The sequence below is a fragment of the Portunus trituberculatus genome, chromosome 38, assembly GCF_017591435.1.
Source record: "Portunus trituberculatus isolate SZX2019 chromosome 38, ASM1759143v1, whole genome shotgun sequence".
In the NCBI taxonomy this organism is placed as follows: Eukaryota; Metazoa; Arthropoda; class Malacostraca; order Decapoda; family Portunidae; genus Portunus; species Portunus trituberculatus.
The window spans coordinates 21,309,986-21,337,521 of NC_059292.1; the positions used below are offsets into that span (position 1 = coordinate 21,309,986).

Sequence of the window (27,536 nt, forward strand, 5' to 3'; positions counted from 1 at the left end):
AAGGTGCAGTGGCTGGCTACGAATCCGCGATCACTCTTCGAATCCAGACTGAGTATAGTCTGCACGCTGTTCATCCTTCCTCGGAGTCAGTTAATTTTGGTATTTGTGGAAACATGAGTAAAGTACAATGTTAAAAACCAGATACCAGAATGGCTCTGTGCCCCGGGATAAGAGAAACCATCCACCACAGGCTCAAGGATCAATGAGATGACCACTGACGGCACGTGCAAACCAGTGTTCAGAACCAAACGTTTTTTCTCTCACTATATTTTCAAAGACTACAAAAAGAGTGTACCTGTTGTTAGAAATGTGGATGTGTCGTTAATTTGTCTCTAAAATCGTCAAGACACTTTTAAATATGTGTGTAATTTGGCTACAGTCTTTCGAAAACAGTGGAGGTGTGGATAAGCATTTCAGCAGAATGGTCTTACAGCGATTGCCCAAACTCGTCTTTTACTTTGCTTACCACATTAGTGGCTATTTTACCCTAAGTCTGTTACAGTGGCTCTTGGATACAGTTATGACAGCTTTATCCTCTTCGCATATTCGTTTGAACGGTGTTAAAATTGTCATAGATAAGATCTACTGAAGCAAAGTCTGGTCAAGCCGGCAACTCTCATTCTCTGCGAGTGTGTCCGTGATTCGGTCTTGGTCATCAATCATCCTTTCAGTTCGAGCAAGAGTACATGATCTTCATTTTGGTAATTCGACACAAGGCAATAAATCAATAAATGTAGATTACTTAATATTGTACTTCAGTGGAACATAATGTTATATCTTGCCGAAGGGAGAAGAGACTTGCGTACTCGTATTTTATTGGAACTAAACATACAACCATATAACACAGACCACTGAAAGAAAGCAGACCAAAAGCAGTCAGTATTCTGAGAAGCTTTGCTATTTCACCGTGATTGTTTTCAAATGCCACCATTGGTGGTTTGTGTATAGGCACTGTGGAACTGCAGCATCCCTATTTTCCACTCAATATTATCCTTAACATATAAATATTGTGCGTCCGTTTTTCTTCCATTCTTTTTTTTTTTTTTTTTTTTACATTATATAATCCTCAAGTTTAATATCAGTAGTTATGGAAAAAATACAAAAATCCTTGTATAGAACTAGGAGATTCACAGTTCTAGAGATTCGGTATTTGGCTGTCGTGTTTGAGCAGCTGTGCTTGCACCTTGCCTGGCCAAACTCTTCCAACTTTGTCTATCGACTTCTACCTTTCCTTCCTGCTGGAAGTTCGCCTACATTCAGCCTGTTCCTAAAAAGGGTGACCGTTCTAACCCCTCAAACTACCGTCCTATAGCTTTAATCTCTTGCTTGTCTAAAGTTTTTTAATCTATCCTGAATAGGAAGATTCTCAAACATCTGTCACTTCACAATCTTCTGTCTGATCGCCAGTATGGCTTCCGTCAAGGTCGCTCTACTGGTGATCTTCTGGCTTTCCTTACTGAGTCTTGGTCATCCTCTTTTAGAGATTTCGGTGAAACTTTTGCTGTTGCGTTAGACATATCAAAAGCTTTTGATAGAGTCTGGCATAAAGCTTTGATTTCAAAACTGCCCTCTTACGGCTTCTATCCTTCTCTCTGCAACTTTATCTCATGTTTCCTTTCCGACCGCTCTATTGCTGCTGTGGTAGACGGCTACTGTTCTTCTCCTAAACCTATTAATAGTGGTGTTCCTCAGGGTTCTGTCCTGTCACCCACTCTCTTTCTATTATTCATTAATGACCTTCTTAACCAAACTTCTTGCCCTATCCACTCCTACGCTGATGATACCACCCTACATCTTTCCACGTTCTTTCAGAGACGTCCAACCCTTCAGGAAATTAACAGATCACGCGGGGACGCCACGGAACGCCTGACTTCCGATCTTTCTAAAATTTCCGATTGGGGCAGAGAAAATCTAGTAGTTTTCAATGCCTCAAAACTCAATTCCTCCATCTATCAACTCGACACAACCTTCCAGACAACTATCCCCTCTTCTTCAATGACACTCAACTGTCTTCCTCTTCCACAATGAATATCCTCGGTCTGTCCTTTGCTCATAATCTTAACTGGAAACTTCACATCTCATCTCTTGCTAAAACAGCTTCTATGAAGTTAGGTGTTCTGAGGCGTCTCCGCCAGTTTTCTCGCCCTCCAACTGCTTACTCTGTATAAGGGCCTTATCCGTCCCTGTATGGAGTACTCTTCGCATGTTTGGGGGTTCCAGTCACACAGCTTTGCTTGATAGGGTGGAATCGAAAGCTCTTCGTCTCATCAACTCCCTCCTCTGACTAACTGTCTTCAGTCTCTTTCTCACCGCCGAAATGTTGCATCCCTTTCTATATTTTATCGCTATTTTCATGGTAACTGTTCTACTGATCTTGCTAACTGCATGCCTCCCTCCTCCTGCGGCCACGCTGCACAAGGCTTTCTTCTTCCTCTCATCCCTATTCTGTCCAACTCTCTAATGCAAGAGTTAACCAGTACGCTCAATCATTCATCCCTTTCACTGGTAAACTCTGGAACTCCCTCCCTGCATCTGTATTTCCAAATTCCTACAACTTGTCTTCTTTTAAGAGGGAGGTATCGAGGCATTTGCTCCCCTAATTCTGGCTGACGGTTTTGGCACTTTTTCTACTCTTTGGAGAGCCAGCGCTCAAGTGGGCTTTTTTCTAACTTTCTTTTTTTTTGCCCTTGGCTGGCCCTCTTCCCTACGTAAAAAAAAAAAAAAAAAAAAAAAAGTGGTTACAATACATTGTTACATCGTTTCGTATCACTGGGTGGTACGCAACGATGAAACGATAGGTGGAAATGCAACAAGTGTGTACGCGTTTTAAAAGCCTAAAAACAACTATAGAGAGCTTTTTGAATGCAGTGTAGGTGATGCATAGAAGTGTTTCAGAATACACCTGGCAGATGTTACTCAGCAACACAGACTCCCGCCAATAGGCCAACAAGACGCCCAAAATCAGTGGCTTGACCCACTCAAACACAGCTTAATTCACCTATAGATGAATGAAAAAAGATTGTCTTTATCTTCAAATTAACTCAAATGATGATGTCAATAATGTTGAGGGAGTAAGGTGAAGAGGATGAAAATAATGCGATGCTTGTGTAACTATTGACTCGATTATCTTAAAAGGACTCTTCCATACGTGTCAAGTCTTAAGGTGGGTTCACACGTTCTAATTTTCGACTGAAATTGCAAGTCGGTATATAGGCACTGATATTTCAACTAAATATCAGTGCCTAGCGACTGAAGAAAACAGTTGCAAAACAAGACCAACATGTTGCTCTTCAGCATCGTCACTGAAGGAAGACATCTTGGCAGGTAGCTGTTTGTTTACATTCACTTCCAGCCAAGGCACCAACTAGTCGATACGTTTTCCGACTAGAAGGACTCAGTCGATACTTCTAGCGAATTGCAATTTCGTTCGCAAATTGGCACGTGTGAACCCGCCTTTACCTTTTTAGCGTGTCTTACGCGTATGTTGAAAATCTCACGTTTTTTCTCCGCATGCGACGCTTTATTTATTATTTTTTGTTTTTAATGTGTTTGTTTTAAACTATTCGAAATAAATTCCTCTTTTCACATGATATATATATATATATATATATATATATATATATATATATATATATATATATATATATATATATATATATATATATATATATTATTAAGGCGGGTTCACACGTGCCAATTTGCGAATGAAATTGCAAGTCGCTAGAAGTATCGACTGAGTCCTTCTAGTCGGAAAACGTCACACATTGCAACTGGAAAGTATCGACTTGGCGGGAAGTGAATGTAAACAAACAGCTAACCGCCAAGATATCTTCCTCCAGTGACAATGCTGAAGCGGTGGTTGCTCTGCTTTTTGCGTACCGAAAGAGTCAACAGAAAAGAAAATGCCTGTGGATACGTCCCTGGCTATGTAGAAGGAAAAAAAGAAGTGTCTTCTCGTCTACTTCACAGTCACACTAATCTTAAGAACACTATGCACAATTGGGATCAAATCAAATTCTGACAAGTATTCAATCCTGACCCCAACAACACCCTACATTGAGGGAAACAGTTCCTGGAGAGTGGCAGTTACGTCGTTGAACGATGATTTGTGCAAGCTTTTTTTTTTACTGCATAATTCATTTCTGTGGTCCCAGATGTGTTCTTTTTCCCTCAGCAATCCAGTCGACTGAACAAGACCAACATGTTGGTCTTGTTTTGCGATTGGATTTTCCAGTCACTAGTCAGTTCAGTTCGGAAACTCTACTGACTTGCAATCACAGTCGCAAATTGATACGTGTGAACCCGCCCTTATGCTGAGCGAATCAACTAGTTTAGTCAGGCTAGTAACTTGAGAGGAAAACGTATATATTGCACCAAGGAGAAAAGTTTCGGTTCTTTAAGTGTCACAATTACGTAAAAGGCCTCTAAAAACTCTATCATAAATAATCCTTTTATTTTTCATTGATACTTTATGTATCCAACAGTTAGTGTTGTTTATTTTTCATTTGTGGAAATTGTAAAAGGTGGAAGAATGTGTTTATTTTGATTCATTTAGCGTAAATTTATGAGAGACAGCCGAGGTGCTCGGCTGGGCTGAGTTATTCTGAGGGTTTATCAAGATACAATTAATGGCAGTTGCAGCAAAGCGGCTTCTGGATGTGGTGTTCTAGTTTCTTCATCGGTGTATCTCACACGCATCATTGTTGTGTCAGTGAGACTCCGCTGGACAGAGGAACACCACATCCAGCATTGATATTATCACACGATAATTCAGCTGCTGGCCACCAATGTGCAAAGGCCCGCGTCACCGCTCCCTTAGGGAGGGTGACGAATATCTCTCTCTCTCTCTCTCTCTCTCTCTCTCTCTAAAAGAAAAAAGTAAATAAATAAATAAAATGGAGGAGGGTGAAGAATATATAAAAGTTAACTGATTAAATGTTTTGGGCTGATCAAAGGTACATCGTTTAAGGGACTTAATACCGCTACAGATGTAGTAATCTGTGGTTTGCGCTGCTGCATTTTGTTTTAAAGGGATTATTTGGAAAATAATAATAATAATAATTATTATTATTATTGTTATTATTATTATTATTATTATTATTATCATCATTATTATTATAACAATAAGCCAGATTGACGACTGCATCGAGGACCAGACAGCCGGCTTGGCGATTCTAGACATCGCTACACCACCCTGCCCAACTCCGTACAACTAACCTTCACACCATCAGATCGCCGTGAAGGACGGATGACGGCAAGGACGGGTTGCTATGAGGGCCAGTGGAGGAAACCGGGTTTAGGGTGGCCATAAAGATTACTCTGCTGCTGCCACCCTCTCCCACGGCTACGTAATATATATATATATATATATATATATATATATATATATATATATATATATATATATATATATATATATATATATATATATATATATATATATATATATATATATATATATATATATATATATATATATATATATATATAAGAGAGAGAGAGAGAGATAAATAAATAGATAGATAGATAGATAGATAGATAGACAGACACACAGACAGATAGATATGATACAGGTCTCTCCCAATACATCGGGGTGTGCTTCCTTCAGCTCCTTGGCAGTGATGAATTACGGTCTTTTTTTTTTTTTCACTTCATGCTCCAGCACCTTGTCAAGGTGTCAGTCCTTGGGTGTGTCTTCCTCTTCCTCGCTTTCCCTTTTTTCCTCTCCGGCTGTTTCCAGTAATTTTATGAATAACAATTTAGTGCATACATATATCCTTACTTTTCTTCATTCTTTGGCTTTACACGAGTTAAGGCGGGTTCATGCGTGTCAATTTGAGACTGAAATTTTACGTGGATAGTTTTCGACTCAAAATCGATGCCTAGGGACTGGAGAAAGCATTAAGTAGCAAAACAAGACCATGTTAGTCTTGCAAGTCGATTTGCGACTTTATCTACGTCGTGACGTCACGGAGTAAGCTTTAAAAATATGGTCTCCACAGGTACAGAGAAGATGTTAGAGTTAACGAAGGAAAAAGAACACATCTAGGACCCCATAATATAATTATAGTGGAAAAAAAAAAAGAGGGGCCCGCCGTGGTACAGTGGAACCATGCGTGCTTTGGGATCCGCGTGGTCTCCAAGCGCACGGGTTCGAATCCTGTCCACGGTCCGAATGTAGGTTGGGCTTCCTCACTCGGGGCAACGGTTTCCTAGTGGGTGGGCTTTGAGAAAGGGGTACCCAAAAAGTATCCCCTTTAGCCCATAAATTCCCGTGAAAAGCCCACATGGTATAAATAAAAAAATGAAAAAAATCGTCGTTCCACGAAGTAGCTGCCACTCTCCAGGAACTGTTGTTGGAGGTGAGGAATGAAGACTCATCAGGATTTAATTTGATCGCAATTGTGCATAGTCTTATTAAGATTAGTGTGTGCTAAACACTCTTTTCTTTCCTTCTACTTAGCCAGGGACGTATCCACAGGCATTTCCTTTTCTGTTGACTCTTCCGGTAAGCCCCCAACCTCGCCCTCCCCCCCCAAAAAAAAGCCACCGCCGCCTCAGCATCGTCACTGGAGGAAGACATCTTAGCAGGTAGCTGTTTGCTTGCATTTACTTCCCACCAAGGCGCCAACTAGTCGATACTTTTCAGTCGCTATCTGTGACACTTTCCGACTAGAAGGGTGAGTCCAAAACTCTACCAACGTAAAATTTCAGTCGCAAATTGCCACGTGTGAACCCGCCTTTAAGATACATTCCCTGCAAAATCAGGGCTACACCATTATTAATAATAGGCCTAGTACTCATGACCTTACCTTTCTTTATCCATTGGCAAAACATGAGTCATACATTGGTTTTTCCCTTCTGCGCAGTGGAAAGCACACCATTCGCTGTTCCCTTGTCACCACCTGGTTGAATTCCCACCCAAGGTTACATATTATAAACACGTGGGCGGCCCTCACACATCTCACGTAACAACTGTGGGCCTTGTTCTCAAAAGTTTCTATATCTTATCCGTTTTTTTTTTTTTTTTTTGTAATCTTTGTTGGGAAATACTGAGGGGGTTTTCAAGGTTTTCTTTTTTTTTTTTTTTGCGATTCTTGCAATATTTCACTGAGAGTAGTGTGTATTTAATAGGCTTTAATGGAAGTTATTAAGTGGTGTTTCACAAGTTATCATCCATTTCATTATTTTAGTGACAAAAGGAATTTTGTTATATCCCAATTAGACATATAAAAAAAAAAAATTTTAAATCCCTCAAAATGTACTAAAAATTATCCTTTAAAAACCGTATCTAAAGATACATTTATCAGTCCAATCCAGTCTATCTATGTGTCCTCGCTGCTCACAATGCCCAACGGAAGATAAGGTGATTTTGATTGTTCCTTCACTACATAATAAATTAAGAGGGAAATGAATATGCAGTACCTGTAATACTGGACTCTCTATGCACTTCCAACCAAATACTGCATTCACTAATATCTGGAGTGCTATCAGTAGGTTCTAATTCAAAAGTGTTATCATGATTTAAATGGTTAATCCAGTTATTGGGTGCAGGAGTTCAAAAGGAACAAAGATTGTTTGCTAAGTCAGTGCATGAACCCTTCAGTACCACAACATTGATTCATTCCTAATCTGGATACAACTCCAGGATTTTGTCAAGTTTAAGATTATGTATTTCATAATAATCAATATAAAGATCATTATCATTGCTCACCTGCCATAACTGTATTGTTTTATGCATTGTGTCTAACAATTGGTGATTTGATGAAACCTAAGTTACTTTCAAGAAGTGAATCGGTCAAAGATTACAAAATATCTTGCTCATTACTGGTTGCTAAGTACTTGCTAACTAAAGTTGGATTTGTTGTTTCACTTTCCTGTATGGCATGATAAAAACCAGTCTTATCAATCTTGTGCTGGGGAATACCCTTGAATAATCTTTGATCAAACTGAAGCAAAAGCATACTCTTATTTTCTCTTTAAGTGGACTAACATATATTCTTTCTTTGCTTCTCCACACAATATTTCCATTTATAAATGTGACCAGAAATCTTTCTTGGCTTCCTCTTCATACAATTATATACCCGATTGTCATTTATTGCATTAGTAGGTGAATTCAATTAATACTACTTGTCTACATGCATTTAGAAGTATATCTTTTACCATCAACATTCCTCCTTGACACACTTTGATCAGATACTTCCATGAATTCCCTTTTACCTGACACAGTTACTTCATATTTTAACACATCTCTCTACTTATTATAAATAACTCACCTTAATTGCTCTCTTCCCTCAGTGTTCAGGAGGACAATTACTGATTATATTATTTTCCAGCAGCTTTGTGTGGCTCAGCTTGCTGCCTAATCTCTCAACTGTGTACTCTCATTCAAGTGTTATAATTTACAAAGGCACTACTGTCTAATCATTTAATGAAAAATTGTCCATTAAAGCAGTGGAAACTTATAAACATACAACTTGCTTGTCCCTTCTTTACATTATAAGGTATCAGCCTGATCATCTGAGGCACCAGAGGCATTTATTATGGACTCATGTTGAGCTGCAGTGTCCTCATCCTCATCATCTTCATCATCCTCATCCACTTCCATTTCAAATAGCCTCACCCGCCGTCTGTTCTCAGAGAGCAGAAGAGCCACCTTCCGGGACCCAGACACAGCTAATGTGGTGAGTGGGCCACCCTCCAGCCGCCTGAAACCACTGGCATCAACAAGTGTCCCAGCATCACAGGGCGTCAGATTAGCTTCTGCCAGTGAATGGCCCCCATACAAAGCCAGGGGCCTGAGCTCCCCTGCTGCAGCCACCACCCAAAGCTGGATGAAAAGAGCTGTACGTGGGTCATTGGGGTCCTGTGCCAGCACAGATAGAGTTTCTTCAGTATAGAACTGTGCTCCCATTAACTTCAGAATAGAGGTGGTAGGGGCCTGGTCCTGAGAGGTGCTTCGTGCTCCATCCAGCCGTGAGAACACAAAAGGCATGGCCTCAACATGGTGGGCAGGTCCAGGCCCTGCTGAAGCATGAACCAATACCTCCGGTTTGGTAGACCAGCGAGCCAAATACAGCAGAGACTGGCCAGAGCAAGGCAACACAACAGTGTAAACAGCAGAATCCTTCGGACAGCTCATCTGACTCACACTCACTGTCGTGCCCTCTGTAACCTTCACCAAGGGCACCCAGGAGGCCACAGTAATGGCCTCACTGATGACTTGTGCTGGCTGACTAGCCATACTTTCCAGCACACCTGCCATGCTGTTAAGTTCCTGCACAAGTGAACGGTCACGGTGATGAGGAAAAATCAAAGGGTGATTGGCCAAGGTTGGATGCTTCTCCAAGAAGGCCACCCAAGGATTGGGCCCAGACTCTGGGGGACAGGACAGTGGGGCATCCTTCAAGTACTGACCAACACGCTCCAGGCGGAACCTTGGCCGCCTCTCCCCCTGGGCACCACTGGAAGAACCAGCAGGGGTGTCTTCCAGGCCGTCATGCAGGAACTCTGCTATGTAAGTGAGATCTTGTTGGGTGCCACGAGTCATGTCCTCAGGCACAGACTCGGCACGGGCACGCTGGACCACCACATACAACCAGCGCAGGAAGGCCTTGAAGGTGGTCATGGCTGCATCTATCACCTGCTGCAGCTCTACTGCCTTGAGCACAAAGGCACCGGCCTCCTGCACTGCCCGGCCAACTGACTCCTCCTCCACCCCAAGCACCCCAAAGCGACCGTGGCATCGTGCCAGGCCCATCAGTGCACTCAGTTGGTGCACCAGTGCCTGACCCACCGCCTGCACATTCCGCAGCACCAGCTTCTGAATGTTAGAATAGCTCAGCTCAATAGAGTGGCCCAGCTTCTTGAGACCTTTCTCCGTCAGCTCATTGGACAAGAACACCTCAAACTCTGATGAGGTGCGACCAAACACTAAAAGCTCGAGGAAATCTGCAGCAACACCTCCTTCCGGCACAGTGCGGGCATAGTCGGCCAGCTTGTGGTCCAGCTCCAGCAGAATGCTCTCCCAGGCCTCCTCCAGCAGTGTGAGGGTATGGTTAGCATAACTCATCAGGCCGAGGATCTGGCCATAGCGACGAGCCAGAGCGTGCAGCTCTTGGTGGCGACAGGCCAGCACTAGCGTCTCCACTGTGGCATGAACCAACTCCCGACCAGATCCTGTCTCCCTCTCTACCAGACAGCTGAGCAGGTGCAGGTCATGGGAAGGAGTAGCATCTAGCACTGGTCCTGCCCCAGGCACAGTCTCACTTAACTCCACAGTGGCACAATGGAAGAGGCCAAAGGCATACAGATGGATGGCAGCAGTAGCAGTGCCCACGGTGAGAAGAGTTAAGCAGTTTTGGTCCCGGAGGAGCCGTCCTTCATGCCAACCTTCCTCCTGTTCCTCCCCACTGCCCCCTGTGTATGTCTTGGAAAGTGATGGCAGTGGTGGGAGGTAATTATCGGACATGTCCTGGGAAAACACAAATTTTGTAAGAATGCATCTAAACCATGCAGTATAAGATAAATGAGAGAATATCTAGTACAAACCTACTCTCCAGTAACCAAACATATAAAGATCTCTACTATGACTTGAACCTCTCCTTCCCTATACTTTTTGTCCCCATTATTTAACATAAGAACTTAATTCTACTTCCAGGTGTTTGTTTGTTCAGCTACTTACTAGGCATCAAGATAAGGACCAAATACATTAAGATTTCATTTGAGACTTAAATCTCTCATTTCTTCTCCTAACTCACAGTGAACATGGTCTCCTCCTTGGTGGGTTCCTCAGGCACATGTGCTGCCCAACTGAGTGCTGTCACCTCAACACTCATGTTCAGCCGGTGGATAGCACTGCTGTCCTCAATATCCACTAGCACCACTTCTCCTGTAACATGAAGAATAAAGAACACTTCAAGTATTTATACCTGTATATTTTATTTGATACTATTATCAATTATGCTAATGGTTAGTGTCAGCAGCTATCCTTTCATTCATGAAATAAAGTCTTTGAATGGAACTGTAAACTCCACAGTTACAGTGATGTAGTGTTTTGCTGATGCACACAGCTACACTTGTGTGAGAAAAGAAACAGGACAAGGGAGAGAAAGAGAAAGACTGTTCATCACACAGTTCTGATCTTGTTGCTTATGTGGGAGGTGGTGTTTATTCAAGGTCAAAATAAAGGTCAGTTGGATTTTACCATTTTATGTATAAATGAATGAATGAATAAATGAATGAATGAATGAATGAATAAATAAATAAATGAATAAATAAATAAATATACATATACAGTGATACCTTGGAGTACGAATGCTTTTGAATACAAACAACTTGGATTATGAACAAAAAATTGTGTTTTTTTTTTGCATTGGAGGACGAACTTTGCTCTGGAGTACGAACAATAACAAACGCGGTCAACAGATTGCACGCAGCACTGCACGATCAGCTGACTGCATGATGGGACACCACGCTGCCTCAATGCCTCAGGAGTGTTGTTTGCAGTTGTCTAGTTGTTATTTTGTAGTGCCGGATAATAATATTAAGTGTTTTTAGTTATTAACACGTTAACCGCGTATCGGGCCACCAGTGTACCGAGCAAATGTTTCACTTGTTGCGTATTGGTACATCTGAGGCCCGAATATCACTTTCTAAAAACTATTATAAACTTGAATATGTAAACAATTTGTGTATAAATTTGTATTTATTATGACTGCAGATGCATTGCTAAGGTACTGGAAAATAAGATAAAAATGATAAGACAATAATTTCATTTGTTGAAAGAAAAAATAGGCTTCTGAATAACAAGTAATGTTTGGTGACATATTACTTCAAAAATACAATCAATATAAGAAAATAATGGAATATTAGATCATCATAATGTTGATCACTAATTACACAAGTCATGTTTTTCGTTGAAACATGAAATGCAAAGGAGTGGTTGACCCTCACATTCATTGTAATAGGTGGATACTCTCCTAGACTTGTTTGTGGCCACCTTGTATCCCTCAGACAGTGAGATTTTCTCATAGCATCCTCTGCATCGCTTCCTTGTATTTTTCATTGGTCCATCTGCTTCCTGTAAGGTATATTCTTTTCTTGCACCCAATATATCAGAGGTCCTCTTCCCTGGTTTTGTAATTTCCTCAGGAATGTTTTTAGTAAGAGAGAGAATTACTGATTCTATGAAGGTTTTTAGGTTTACTTGTTTTGCTGAGCAGTATTTATTGTATAGAATTTGAGCATTTGTCACTGATATCCAAGCAATCATTTCCAAAGCCAGCTTCTTGTACCACTTCCTTGATCTGTAGAGTGGCAAGTAGTAGGAATTGAGTTGATCAGCAACATCAACATTTTTTTTTGCTTTATTGTACTCAATGACACTTTCAGGTTTTACAATCTCTTCTCCTTTTCTGTTTTTCATTCCACTTGGAACTAAGTTATTACCTTACTCAGGTACTGTTGATAGTATCAAGAATATATCATCATATGCTACAGCCCATGCCTGGCACACTGGTGTACCAATACACGATAGAAGGGAAAAAAAATTACTGGTCTGTGACTCGGTATATATTTGTACCATGGATTTTTACACTCTATACTAGAGGCCGCGCTCTCACAATGATATATACCTCTTCTCTCTGCAAAACTCCAATGGACACTGGCATGGTCGGGTAATGAAGGTTACGCCCTGCAGGCGAGTGTGCTGAGTTGCCAAACGTAACAGCACACATGGTCACGAGATATACAGACAGACATATGGAAGATTCTAGAAGATCCGAGGGGAAGAAAGAGTATCCAGCTCATGAATTAAAAGCCTTAACCCTTATAGCCCATCAGGCACGATCGTGGCTCTTACGTTAGAGGCCTGTCAGGCATGATCTTGGTGCTTTTTCAGAAGTCGCGCTCCTTTATGCGCACAGTTTGTTTATGCTTGAGGCTATCTGTCATATATCAAGGCCTGTCATTGGCCCATTGTTTTCAAGATTGTGGACACTTAGCCAATCATGTATCAGCTTTTACAAGGATATGTTTGTGTAGGTGTGAGGGCACCAAGCATGAGGATGGTGAGAGCATTTATGTCAGTATGCTGTATTTGATAATTTTTTATGTATTTCTTAAATACATAAATACATGTAAGATATACATGTATTTCCATGGATAAGTAAGCAGTTCAGAAACATATTATGATGAATGACAATATTGGAATTGTTATTGGTTTAGATAAGAGTGCGTAGTGCTGGCTTGATGGAGTCAGCTGAGGAGGATGTGTTGATGCTTGTTTCTGACCGCAAGTTGAATTTTCACATTATAATTTGCTTACTTCCGATTTATTTTCCATAATGAATGCAGTATATCAAAGAAAAACTTATTGGCTTATATAAGAGTGTGCGGTGCTGGCTAGATGGAGTCACATGAGGATGTGGTGACGCTTGTTTCTGACCAAGAGAAGTTGAATTTTCATTATATTACATTTTGCTTACTTTTCTGCTTTATTTTCCTATCTCTTATAGTTATAGCATAATAGTAGTAGTAGTATATATATATATATATATATATATATATATATATATATATATATATATATATATATATATATATATATATATATATATATATATATATATATATATATATATATATATATATATATATATATATATATATATATATATATATATATATATATATATTAATAGTATTCAAAAAGTTAGAAATTAGGTGAAAAATAGAACTTTTTTTGGTCTTGAGAGGTGGTTTGGAACGAATTATAATTTCTTCCATAAGAATACATGTATTTTAATGCTTTGGAGTAAGAACGTTTTGCAGTAAGAACAAAATATTGAACGGATGAAGTTCGTATTCCAAGGCACCACTGTATATATATATATATATATATATATATATATATATATATATATATATATATATATATATATATATACAGTAAAGTCCCGGGTTACGTCGGTCTCGAATTACGTCAAACTCGTAGTTATGTCAGTCCACTATAAGGCTGTCCCCCCTGGGCATCACAACATTCGACCTGCCCACCCTCCTGGCGGCCTCAGGCGTCCACCCCTCTCGGCAACCTGCAGTCCTTCGCGTTCGTGGCCCTAATCAACAACAAAATCAAGCTTGTGTTTCATATTCCTACATAGTTGTAAATAATATAACAATATAACCTTTAACTTACCTGAATGACCATAAACAATGATTGGTTGAAAACTCGATAATATGCTTTGAAATGTACAGAAACTCAAGTAACGTACAAAATCGACTTACATCATGTTTCAGGAACGTAACTCTGACGTAAACCGAGACCTTACTGTATATATATATATATATATATATATATATATATATATATATATATATATATATATATATATTATATACATATATATATATACAGGTACAGTAAAACCTTGCTTGACGAACGTCTCTAAGGACGAACAATTCGGGAGACGACCAAAAAATTTGTCAATATATCAACCCAGGGACGAATGATATTTCGGTGGACGAACGCGGTGCCGGCGAGCCGTTTGTGTGATAGTTAACCCGGCTATCACACAACAAAACAAAACATAAGCACAAAAAATAAATAGAAACAGGAACATACAAAAAATATTACATAACATAATCTCCGAGCCACCACGATTTTCTCCTGTTTTTCCTGGGCATGGTGATGTTACCAGCGTGCTTTACTGTAGCTTCCTCGGCGTTATCCTCGCTGCTCTGGTGGCTCTTAGCATTGCTGTCATCATCCTGGCCATGTCCAGGTACTGCAGATTGTGGCACATCCATCGCAGCTGTTTCCTCGCTCACCTGGCAAGGAACACCACCCTACTGCCCGCTCCTCTCACACTGAGCATCACCTCCGAGGATCAAAGGAACTTCCTGGCCATGTACCTTTAACTTCCCTTCTTGGAAGTCCAAACTTGCTCCCACACGTGTGAGGAAGTCAATCCCCAGCAGGCAAGGGTCTTCCAAGGCAGAGACGAAGACTGGCAATCTTTCCATGTTTCCCAGGCCAATGTTCACTATAATAAGGGCCCCACATAGCGGCACTGACTTGTGAAGCTACACAGCTGTTGTGTTGCTCTGGCACGCTGCGCACATCCAAAGTCCTCTCTCATGACTGTCTTCTCGGATCTTGTCTGTCTTCCTCCCCATCCTCCTCTCCTCCATTCCATCATGCCATCATCGTCCAATCTCTCAAGTAAATAACACTTTCTTTTTTATCCATTTTATTATCATTTTGATAGCATTTAGGTAAGTAAAACACTTTAGACTCTATATAATTATTTTGTTCATGTCATGCATACATTAAAGGTCTATTTTGAATGGGTTTTATGGACAAAAGTATGATTTTTTTTTTGGTCTGGAACGGATTAATGGTATTTCAATACATTCTTATGGGAAAAATTGATTCAGGGGACGAACAAATCGGGTGACAAACAGGACTTAGGAACGAATTATGGTCGTGAGCTGAGGTTTTACTGTAACTTGATTTATGCGTGTTTGATTTACACGTTTTTGTTATAACACGACCAAAAGAATATAATAATTTATTTAATTTGTGCGATTGGTTTGCTTATATGCGATTTGGCCCAACCACATTTTCAAACTGAGCGCAAGACGCAATTTCAAACTGAGCGCCAGAGAGGTCCGCAGCTGGCCGATAGGTGGGAGCTCTGGGGCCGGAGCCAAGAAGCAGGTTGTTGTCTATGTTGGTACAAACAACCTCTATAGCAACTTCCTGCTCACATACCAACCTTCGTAAAATAGCATCCACAAAGATTCGTTGCTGTTGGCGGGTGGAGGTTGGTAGCCCACCTAAAAGTGCTCATTGACTGCCAGGAGCTGGATCCAAGAAACTTTAACAACGTCAGAACAACCTCCTGCCATGAAATGGCATCCAAGAACGCTTGGAGAGACGGTAACGAGGTTGCTATGAGGTTGCTGGGAACACCACCTCTCCAGGTGGTGTTACTGTCTTATATATGCATTTATGTTCACAAAACATTTCTATAAGCTTTTTACAAACCTTGCCCCCAAGAAAGGATTGTTTTGTAATGCATAAAGTGAAATCTTACATGGAATACCAAAAAAATAAAGCTGAGATGAAATCGGCCACAGACAAAGCAGAGACTCACGGCGATTCGGCCGCTTCTTCTTCTTCTTGTGACCCTTTTAGCTTGCATGTTGCTTTCACCACGATATTTATGTTTCCACTCCTCTATTGCCTGCTATAATGGATATCATATCTTAGTATTCATATATACTCATGCCATGAGGATAACCTCGACTCTGTAGCACTGAGTGATAGTGAATTACTAATGAAATACCGTGGGATTTCAGCCCTCACTCATTTTCCACTGAATGTGCAGACGAGGATAAGACGTCGTCGTATGCACTGTCGGAAGCAGATGTGGAAGGGTCACCTGTAGCAGGGTCAGCACGTTTCACTGGTTTGAAGAAAGAGGATATGGAGGAAAGGCCAGCTGTAGCAGGGTTGGCACGTTTCACTGGTCTGAAGAAAGAGGATATGGAGGAAGCGCCAGCTGTAGAACCGTTGGCAGCAGATGTGGAAGGGCCAGCTGTAGCAGGGTCGGCAGGTGTGACAGGGACTGACGGCAGGTCTGACTGGCATGAAAAACAAGTAGATGGAGGAGTGTTTGGGTTTTCTTGTTTTTTCATCACAGATTTCTTGATAAATCTTGACACTTTTCTCTACGTCATGAGCCACTTTGCTACTCCTGGCAGGATTTGGATCACATTCCTTCAGGGTTTACAGAGCTTTTTCAATACCACCGAGACATTCTCTAAGAGTTTTGATGTCCAGGCCACGCACAGGCTCTTCTTCCTATTCTCCCTCTTTTTCTGTCTCCTGTGATGCCTTGTCTAGCTCTATAAGTTCATCATTTGAGAGAGGTTCAGCATGGCTTTCCAAAAGATCTTGAACATCATCATCAACTTCATCAAAGCCAGCCCTATGGCACAGATTTACTGTCATTTCTGATCGCACCGATGTCGTCTTCAGCAAAGCCTGGGAAGCCATGCGCGCATTCTGGCCATACTTTATTTCATGCCAAGTTCATGGTAGACGTCTTCACTTTGTCCCAAGATGACTTGATGTTATCTAAGGCGTGCTTGATGTTATACGACTTCCACCATTCTCTGATAGTGGGCTTGCCAGGCCCATCTGTGGCCTTTATCAGTTGCTGCATGGTTCACCGCTGGTAGTAGGCTTTCAATGTTTGCCATAATTATTATGAATATATTTGTGCTTACAATAGACCCTTTAATATTGCATTTATTCATATAAATAGTAATGCATGTAAGTAATATGTAATGCAGTTAAAGAAAAGGGGGGAGAGGAAGAGATAATACATATGCTCCAAGGGTGATCGAGTTGAAGTCAGTACTGTGAGTGGCAGGGAGGTGTGGCGTGGATGACGTCATCACCCCTGCTCCCCTGCACTGGGCCCTCTCGGATGACATGAGTGGATACCGTATCTGTGAATTTTTCTTACCATATATTGAATCAAGGGTAGTAATTTCCAAATACCGTAATTGTGAATTTACCAGTTAAAGAACTACCGTATAATGAGGACTTACTGTATGTATATATATATATATATATATATATATATATATATATATATATATATATATATATATATATATATATATATATATATATATATACACATTAGTAATACTCCACTTAACAAACGTTCGTCTAACGAATTTCCGGTTTAACGTACTATATAAAGTTAGACCAAAAATCCACATAACGTACAACCACATCCATTTTATAGAATTTTCTGGGTTTTAATTTGCCAGGTGAAGGATCGAACACGGCAGCTTCCCTGTGATTGGCTGGCTCCGCACCTCTCTCTCTAGCGCTCCTGGAGCTAGATCCAAGATTCTTTAACAATGTCAGAGCAACCTCCTGCCGCAAAATGGCTTCCATGAATGCTTGGAGGAACAGTGACAAGGTTGCTATCAGGTTGCTCTAAGGTTGCTGGAAACACCAACTCTAGAGGTGGTGTTACTGTCTTATATATGCATTTATGTTCACAAAACAACATTTCTATTAGCTTTTTACAAACCTTGCCCCCAAGAAAGATTGTTTTATAATGCATAAAGTGAAATCTTACATGGAATACCAAATAATAAAGCGGAGATGAGATCGGCCACAGACGAAGCGGAGACTCACGGCAACTCAGCTGCTTCTTCTTGTGACCCTTTTAGCCTGCGTGTTCTCTTTCACCACGATATCAAATTTATGTTTCCACTCCTCTATTGCCTGCTATAATGGATATCATTTCTTAGTATTCATATACGCTCATGCCATGAGGATAACCTCGACTCCGTAGCACTGAGTGATAGTGAATTACTACTGAAATATCGCGGTATTTCATTAATAATTCACTATCACTCAGTGCCACAGAGTCGAGGTTATCCTCGTGGCATGAACGTATATGAATACTATGATATGATATCCATTATAGCAGGCAATAGAGGAGTGGAAACATAAATATCGTGGTGAAAGACAACACACAAGCTAAAAGGGTCACAAGAAGAAGCGGCCGAGTCGCCGTGAGTCTCCCGCTTCGTCTGTGGTCGATCTCATCTCTGCTTTATTTTTTGGTATTCCATGTAAGATTTCACTTTATGCATTACAAAACAATCCTTTCTTGGGGGCAAGGTTTGTAAAAAGCTAATAGAAAAATATATAATTTTTTTTTTAACCCATGTGGTATGTTGGGGACCAGCCTAGAACGCATCCCCCTTTTTCCATTATTTCCTATGGGAAAATTATGTCCGCTTAACGAATTTTGGCTCTACGAACAGCTTTGACACCCCCTATCCTCTTCATTAAGTGGAGTATTCCTATATATATATATATATATATATATATATATATATATATATATATATATATATATATATATATACACTCGACCCTCAAAACAACGGACAAATGCGTACACGACCCTGTCCGTAGATTGCAAAAGTCCGTTCTTTGCAAAAGTACATAAAAAACTGTATAAAATGTACGTAAAATACTGTGTAATCATTAAAAATCATTCAAGCAGTATTACAAAGCATTAAGTACAACAAATAACCTGAAATAGATGACATGAGCACGGACTGAAGATAAAACATGGCGGCCAACAGCTGATGACGCGACCGACCCGCCACCTACCGGACAATAATTTGCTGGGAACGGACAATCGCGCACATTTTAATATTCGTCCGTAGATTAAACCAGACTCCAGAATTTGTCCGTAGTTTCCGAAATCTGTTGATGGGGGGTCCGTTGTTTCGAGGGTTGAGTGTGTGTATATATATATATATATATATATATATATATATATATATATATATATATATATATATATATATATATATATATACAGTAAGGTCTCGGTTTACGTCAGAGTTACGTTCCTGAAACACGACGTAAGTTGATTTTGTACGTAACTCAAGTTTCCGTACATTTCAAAGCATATTATCAAGTGTTCAACCAATCATTGTTTATGGTCATTCAGGTAAGTTAAAGGTTATATTGTTATATTATTTACAACTACATAGGAATATGAAACACAAGTTTGTTTTTGTTGTTGATTAGGGCCACGAATGCGAAGAACTGCAGGTTGCCGAGAGGGGTGGCCCTGAGGCCGCCAGAAGGGTGGGCAGATCGAATGTTGTGACGCCCAGGGCAGACAGCTGGGAGCGTAGTGCAGTGCGGTGGGAGTAGAAGCGTGGGCAGCGGGGCAGGAAATGCAATAGGAAAAGGCAATAGGGATCAGCAGACAGGCGCAGACGGTGCAAGTCAGCTGCGAGTGTCGTGTGGCCCAGGCGAAGGCTCCGGAGTTGTTATTGTTGTGATGGGTGCGCGAACCCTTAAGGTCGTCAACCTCCCCGTTGTCATGGTAACGGGCTTCCCATTTTCTTCTTCACTCCCTCACACACAGCTGCTGCCTCCCTTCTCATGTCTTTAATTACGTCCTCTTTTTCTTGTAGCATAATGGTTTTCCTTTTCTTAGCAATACTGCTGTCACTAAGGAGTTTTCTCTTTGGTGCCATTGAGCAAGATACTAAGAACTTGAGTCAGTAAACGCAGAAGTAGGATAACACTCTTTCCAGGGGCGACGGTGTGGTGGAGCTGAGGCAGGGTGTTATTATATTCAAGCGTGAGGCGGGCGGTGTGACGGGTAACCCCCAACAATAACAATAAATCCCGTGCTTTACGATTTATAAATTTTCAATTTTTTTAATCTTGAATTGCCTGACGTAACTACGAGTTTGACGTAACTCGAAACCGACGTAACCCGGGACTTTACTGTATATATATATATATATATATATATATATATATATATATATATATATATATATATATATATATATATATATATATACACACATACAGTCACAGTTGAAAGTCTAGGCACAAAATTACAGACTGCCCACACTTTTTGGTATACTCAAAACACGAAAAATACCTAATCTGCAACCAAACTTTTCACTCTCTTTCAATAGCATGGTTTGAACCACTACTTAGCAGACAATATACACAACTTGGCAACTCTGTTGAGTTGCTCCCAGGCCCATGTGGTGTCAGTGTGCAAGCATATATCATGCTGATTGCACATTTTTTGTGGTGGTGGTAAAGAGCTAGGAAGAAACACAATTGTTTTTTTTTTTTTTTTTTTTTTTTTTTTACATTACAAGGGCACTGGCCAAGGGAAAACAAAGTGTTGGAAAAAAAAAATCTTTGTGTTTTGCAATATCTCAATATGGTAAAGACAGATAAAGATGCTCTTGTTTAGTAAAGCTGTGTGTGTGGATCCCCCAGACATGAAATGGGAAGTGGTAAAGAGCTAGGAAAACACAATTGTTGCTATTAAAACCCTCAATAAGGAGGGCTATAATTGTAGAGATATAGCAACTCGTGTGGTAATGGGAGTGGGGCAAGTTCAAAAGTGGACTAAGAAATCTCAAGATGGGGAAAGTGACACCATTCCTACCCCAAGCCTCAATCTGGTCGGCCAAGGAAGTTATCACCTCATACTTCTAAGGTCATTAGGAGGCAGTTGGATAAAAATCGAACACTCAGAGCTAGTAAACTAAAGAAAAGTAATCATTCACTGCTTCAGGATGTGTCTGTAAGATGTATCTCTGATCATTTACTCAAAGATTTACAATATCATATTTGCTGTGTCAAAGTTCTTTCCTCGCCAAGTGTGAAAAACATGCATGATCTCACAGCTTTTTGTAAGAAATATAGGGATTGGACCCTAGAAGGTAAGTACCAAGTCTTGTGAAGTGATGAGTCAACATTTGTGGTGTCTTAAGACTGCAGATCCAAGCGTGTAAGGCACCTCACCGGGTATGACCCCAATGACCCCTGCTATACAGTTAAAGTGGTAAAGTATGCTTCAAGTGTTATGCTGTGGAGTTGCTTTGCGTTTGGTGGAGTTGGCACTTCAGTGTTTTTGAAAAAAAATGAGTATAAATCAGCACAGTTATTTTGAGTTAGTGTGTGATAACCTGGCTGAAAGTTTTTAAAAGTGTAATGCTATAGTCTGACCGAGCTTAATTTACGGCTATGGGGGGGCGAAGGGAACTCTACAGTGCTGCCACGTTTCCAAAAAATGCGATGTGAAATGGAAGTTATTGGTGTACAAGGCATCGCAAGTACCATCAATTCAGATGTATAAAATTTCGACTTGTGTATATAGATGGCTGAATCAACAGTAACCATCATATGCATAAAAAACTATATAGTACCATACAAACATGGCATACATATTCAACAGTGTTGCTGATATCAACTGTAGTAACTTATAATGGTACTTAGCGTATGTTTAGGGTGTGTAATAATATCAGCGTTACAGATATAAGATAGCATGGAAAAAAGAAATAATCTATTATCCAAAGTAAAAAAAAAAATAGTAGAAGTCTTGTGAGTGGTGGCAATACTGATGAACCCAACCTGGCCAGGCCGAATAGCCTCACCTTGTAGTACCAGATGTTGCTATAATTATAAGATAAAATGCTCACATTTACTGGCTTTTACAGTAATTTCAAGGGTGAGGCATAATCGCATTCATAATTCGTAAGCCAAGCTAATGTGTAGTTTCTATTTTTACAAAATAGTAGGTATATGCCAATACCTAAGTGAAAAAAAAGAAGCATTTTTCACTTGTGAGCGGCAACTCTTCCACACCCACTGGTGGCCTTGACACATTGTGGTGGCGACGTGACTGACCTCGTGCCACTCACTTATATATATATATATATATATATATATATATATATATATATATATATATATATATATATATATATATATATATATATATATATATATATATATATATATATATATATATATATATATATATATATATATATATATATATATATATATATATATATAAAATATATATATACAATTATAAATGACTCTCTGCTTACCTTTGATTCTTTAGTGAGAGAGCTATGTGAGCAGGAGCTCCGTCTTGCATAAACCAACTATAGTCTGACCAGCCTTAATTTACGGCCATGGGGGCGGCGTCTCTGTACAGTGTTGCCACGTTTTCACTACTGTTCTGTTAATCTCTCTCTCTCTCTCTCTCTCTCTCTCTCTCTCTCTCTCTCTCTCTCTCTCTCACTAAAGAATCAAGGTAAGCAGAGTCATTTATATATATATATATTTTTATATATATATATATATATATATATATATATATATATATATATATATATATATATATATATATATATATATATATATATATATATATATATATATATATATATATATATATATATATATATATATATATATATATATATATATATATATATATATATATATATATAAAAATATATATATACAATTATAAATGACTCTCTGCTTACCTTTGATTCTTTAGTGAGAGAGAGAGAGAGAGAGAGAGAGAGAGAGAGAGAGAGAGAGAGAGAGAGAGAGAGAGAGAGAGAGAGAGAGAGAGAGAGAGAGAGAGAGAGAGAGAGAGAGAGAGAGAGAGAGAGAGAGAGAGAGAGAGAGAGAGAGATTAACAGAACAGTAGTGAAAACGTGGCAACACTGTACAGAGACGCTCGCCCCCCATGGCCGTAAATTAAGGCTGGTCAGACTATAGTTGGTTTATGCAAGACGGAGCTCCTGCTCACATAGCTTGGTCTGTTACCCAGTGGTTAGAGGACTGGTGAAAATACTTCAAAAAGTGTCCTGGGAATTCACCAGACCTGACGTGGCATATCATTAAAAACAGCTTCAGTATCATGATGCTTCAACTGTAGCAAAGCTAAAAATATAAATGCAAGATATTTGGGATAATATTATTCCCACTCAAATAGAAAAACTGTTAAGAAGCATCCCAGCACGTTTGGAGGTCATCAAGCTTAAAGGAAAATCACTTGGCAAATAAGGGAAGTCATGTACCATTTAAATGTCTTAAAAGATCACAGTTGTTTAGATCTTGCACCCAAACTCTCTGCTATGACTGCATATATGCGAGTGGAGAGCGTATACGGGAAGTGCAAGCAGAGAGTGCAAGCTTGAGCGCAAGTATAGGATGGGAGAGGAGAGCGCCAGTGCAAGCAGAGAGTGCAAGTGTGAGCAAAGAGCACAGGTGAGAGTGGAGAGCATACGTGGGAGTGGGGAGTGGAAGCCTGAGCGATAGTGAGAGTGCAAGCAGAGAGCGCGAGCACTTTGGTAACTCCACAAAATGAGCGGATAAGTAGTAGCAGAAGGGTCTGGTCTGAAAGAGTGGAGGAGCTTGAGCAGAACTTAATTTTGAGAGTGCTTGCCAAGCTCTGCTAATATGAACAACTAGCCACTACTGCCAATGACCATGTACTAATTTCTCCCTTACCATGGAAACTCAAGTCAAGATGTGGAGAAATTAGTAGGCACAAGTGTAGTATTGCAAACCCTGACAAATGTCCCACATTGGAATCCTTCATGACACTAGCATAAGGCATCTAAGATACACCAACCTTTCACAATTTATTTCCTCACCAGTGATGGCTCATGTATAGGCACTGTGGAACTGCAGCATTCCCTTATTTTCACTTATTATCAATAATACTAAATACTGTATAGTGAATTTTTTTTTTTTTTATTTATACTTCTACAATATATAATCCTTAAGCTTAATGTAAGTAGCTATCCCTCGGTTTAACTCTTAATGTACGGTGATCGTTTCGGGACGATTGTAGCGTCGTGTGTGGAGAGGTGGGAATCGTTCTGGAAATCATGATTTTTCTGCGCTAAACGTTTCAATCTCTCCCCCTCACTATTGGTCCTGGGGCAAGTGGAGGTATCTGGCATCTTTTCTCGCTCACCTCCTTGAGCCTTGAGACATATGTTCCCTCACAATAGGTCACCTTTTCACATTTTGAGGCAACATCTGGCAACCCCCGTGACCCGGAGGGAGGAAACGGTACTCCAAGTGATGTTATGTCAGTGTTGCTCAGTAATGACAATGAGAACAGTGATTTCTTTTTATTGAGACAGAAGAAAGTGAAAACTCCAGTAGTGATTCTGATAGTGATCTGGGAGACAGAGACCAACCCTCAAAGCAACATTCATAAACCTCCTTACGTACTCCCAACAAGCAATGCGCTGGTGTGTGTCACCCATGGTTGCCTATACAGGACTGTGCTTGTCGGCCAAGTCATGTGAATCCCATTGCTAATAAGAGCTTCCAGATTCCAATTATTATAGAAATCCACAATACTTGTAATATGTGGTTTCTTTTTCTTTACCTGTTTTGCACATCATTTCATATACAGAAAGGTCTCGGTTTACGTCAGAGTTACGTTCCTGAAACATGACGTAAGTTGATTTTGTATGTAACTCGAGTTTCCGTACATTTCAAAGCATATTATCGAGTTTTCAACCAATCATTGTTTATGGTCATTCAGGTAAGTTAAAGGTTATATTGTTATATTATTTACAACTATGTAGGAATATGAAACACAAGCTTGTTTTTGTTGTTGATTAGGGCCACGAACCCGAAGGACTGCAGGTTGCCGAGAGGGGTGGACGCCTGAGGTCGCCAGGAGGGTGGGCAGGTCAAATGTTGTGACGCCCAGGGCGGACAGCTGGGAGTTTAGTGCAGTGCAGTGGGAGTAGAAGCGTGGGCAGTGGAGTAGGAAATGCAATAGGAAAGGGCAATAGGGATCAGCAGACAGGCGCAGATGATGCAAGTGAGCTGCGAGTGTCATGTGGCCCAGGCGAAGGCTCCGGAGTCGTTATTGTTGTGATGGGTGCGAACCCTAAAGGTCGTCAACCTCCCCGTTGTCATGGTAACGGGCTTCCCATTTTCTTCTTCACTCCCTCACACACAGCTGCTGCCTCCCTTCTCATGTCTTTTAATTATGTCCTCTTTTTCTTGTAGCGTAATGGTTTTCTTTTTCTTAGCATCATTGCTGTCACTAAGGAGTTTTCTCTTTGGTGCCATTGAGCAAGATACTAAGAACTTGAGTCAGTAAACGCAGAAGTAGGATAACACTCTTGCCAGGGGCGACGGTGTGGTGGAACTGAGGCAGGGTGTTATTATATTCAAGCGTGCGGAGGGCGGTGTGGCGGGTAACCACTAGTGACGCCTGGCCAACAATAATAAATCCGCGCTTTACGATTTATAAATTTTCAATTTTTAAATCTTAAATTGCCTTATAGTGGACTGACGTAACTACGAGTTTGACGTAACTCGAGACCGACGTAACCCGGGACTTTACTGTATCTGAGTTCGCATTTTCTTGACATGAAAGTGCAAAAGTTCCTACTCTTACATCAAATTCAAATGCCCAAATGGGGAGAGAGAGAGAGAGAGAGAGAGAGAGAGAGAGAGAGAGAGAGAGAGAGAGAGAGAGAGAGAGAGAGAGAGAGAGAGAGAGAGAGAGAGAGAGAGTGTGCGTGGTGTTATCGGAGCTTAGGGGATATTTCTTAGTGGTGGGTTCTGCCATGAACTTTTTGATATGCAATAACTTTGCTCTCAGAAGTCATAACATGTTGAAAACTACATCACTGTATTCAGAATAACACAAAGAAATATGCTTTTATAAGGAAAAAATATTTTTAGCATTTTTGATAGGTGTGATTTTTCTCCACTGTTACAGACGGAAAGTAAATCAACCCCCCGTACTTTAATGGTTAAAAAAATATATATATAGTATATACAAAAATCTTTTTATGGAATTGCGCACATCTCAGTTCCATGCTTTGCGCATGTGCGCATAGGAGGTTGCTTGCAGACTGTGAGGGAAAGGGAGCACTGTCATTCCCACAGTGCCGACCTTGGCGCGCTCGTGAAAGGTAGTATTTATTCTTTGCTCTGAGTGTGTTGTGCTTAAAAACTGTGTACATAGTAAAAAATTATTCATCTTTTCACACAAATTGAAATAAGAAGAATGAATTTAATTTTCAAATCAGTGGATCAAGATTGAACTGTGACAGTTTAGATTATAGTACCATATTTGATGGCTCATAAGATGCACCTTTTCTCCCCCAAAAAAATCTCAGGAAACGGGCCTGCTTCCTATGAGGCCAAGGTTCAGGATTGAGGCAGTGGTTGGTGGTCTGTCTATGGCAACAGAACCTATAAATTCAAATCCCAGACATCTTTGCACATGTAAACAAAGTAATGATTGGTACTACACAATAAAACAACTCTTTCTTGAAAGGTAACAATATGTAATAGGTCATACTTACCAGTAATTCACATAGAATGACACATGTCAGGAAGAATTTCCATACATCACAAAAACCAAAACAAAAAACCATGATCAGCAATCTTGATCATGATATGGGCAAGACTCACTGCATTCTTTACAGTGTTACTCCTTGAGGTAAGACACACTCTCACGCAATTAAAATTACAACTATCATTTAACATTCATTCTTACTTCACAATACATGTAAAAAATAAAATATATATATGAAAAAAGAAAAATTATGATTATTAGACCTGTCGTCTCTTAGTCAGTGTTGACGCCATATGCCAGGCACATGTTTACAACATTGGTACATAGGTACATAGCAAATATTAAAGTTTTTAAATGCAAAATACTAGGATCTAATAATGATCTAAATGCATGCGAATCTTCAAATGTCAGGTGAAATCCTTCATTTCATATGAAGAGCTTAAATCCATTCATTTACCTTATTTTCATTTCAATGTTTGCCAAAACTGGGTGCATTTTATGAGCCCATGCATCTTATGAGTCATCAAATATGGTAATTAAAAAATGTTTGATTTTCTTCTTTTAGAATACTATCAAGTTTGAGTAAATTTTCTCATATTTGCGTGTTTCCTTTAACATTTTATTTTATTTCATTTTTTTTTACTGTAAGGCCTATAGTGCCTATAGGCACACTTGAAGAGTGTATGGGAAGCGCTGTTCAGCTTCCGCCCATTAGTGGCCCATATCATCCCCAAAGCTCATCTTGGGCATAATCACGTACAACCTGGGTATGGT

At 40.0% G+C, this 27,536-nt stretch overlaps 1 protein-coding gene across 3 annotated transcripts in view; it reads right to left on the reverse strand.

Moving 5' to 3' along the window:
* Positions 1-8,414: 8,414 nt before the first annotated feature.
* The window catches only part of LOC123514652 (anaphase-promoting complex subunit 4-like), a 43,403-nt gene continuing 24,281 nt past the window's right edge, over positions 8,415-27,536 (reverse strand). For all 3 annotated transcript variants that reach the window (XM_045272675.1, XM_045272676.1, XM_045272674.1), the window contains 2 exons: positions 10,761-10,891; positions 8,415-10,474 (listed from right to left, as the gene is read on the reverse strand). In XM_045272675.1, coding sequence (XP_045128610.1) covers positions 8,498-10,474; positions 10,761-10,891 — 2,108 coding nt within the window. In that variant the 3' untranslated portion in view covers positions 8,415-8,497. The remainder of the gene's footprint in view (positions 10,475-10,760; positions 10,892-27,536) is intronic.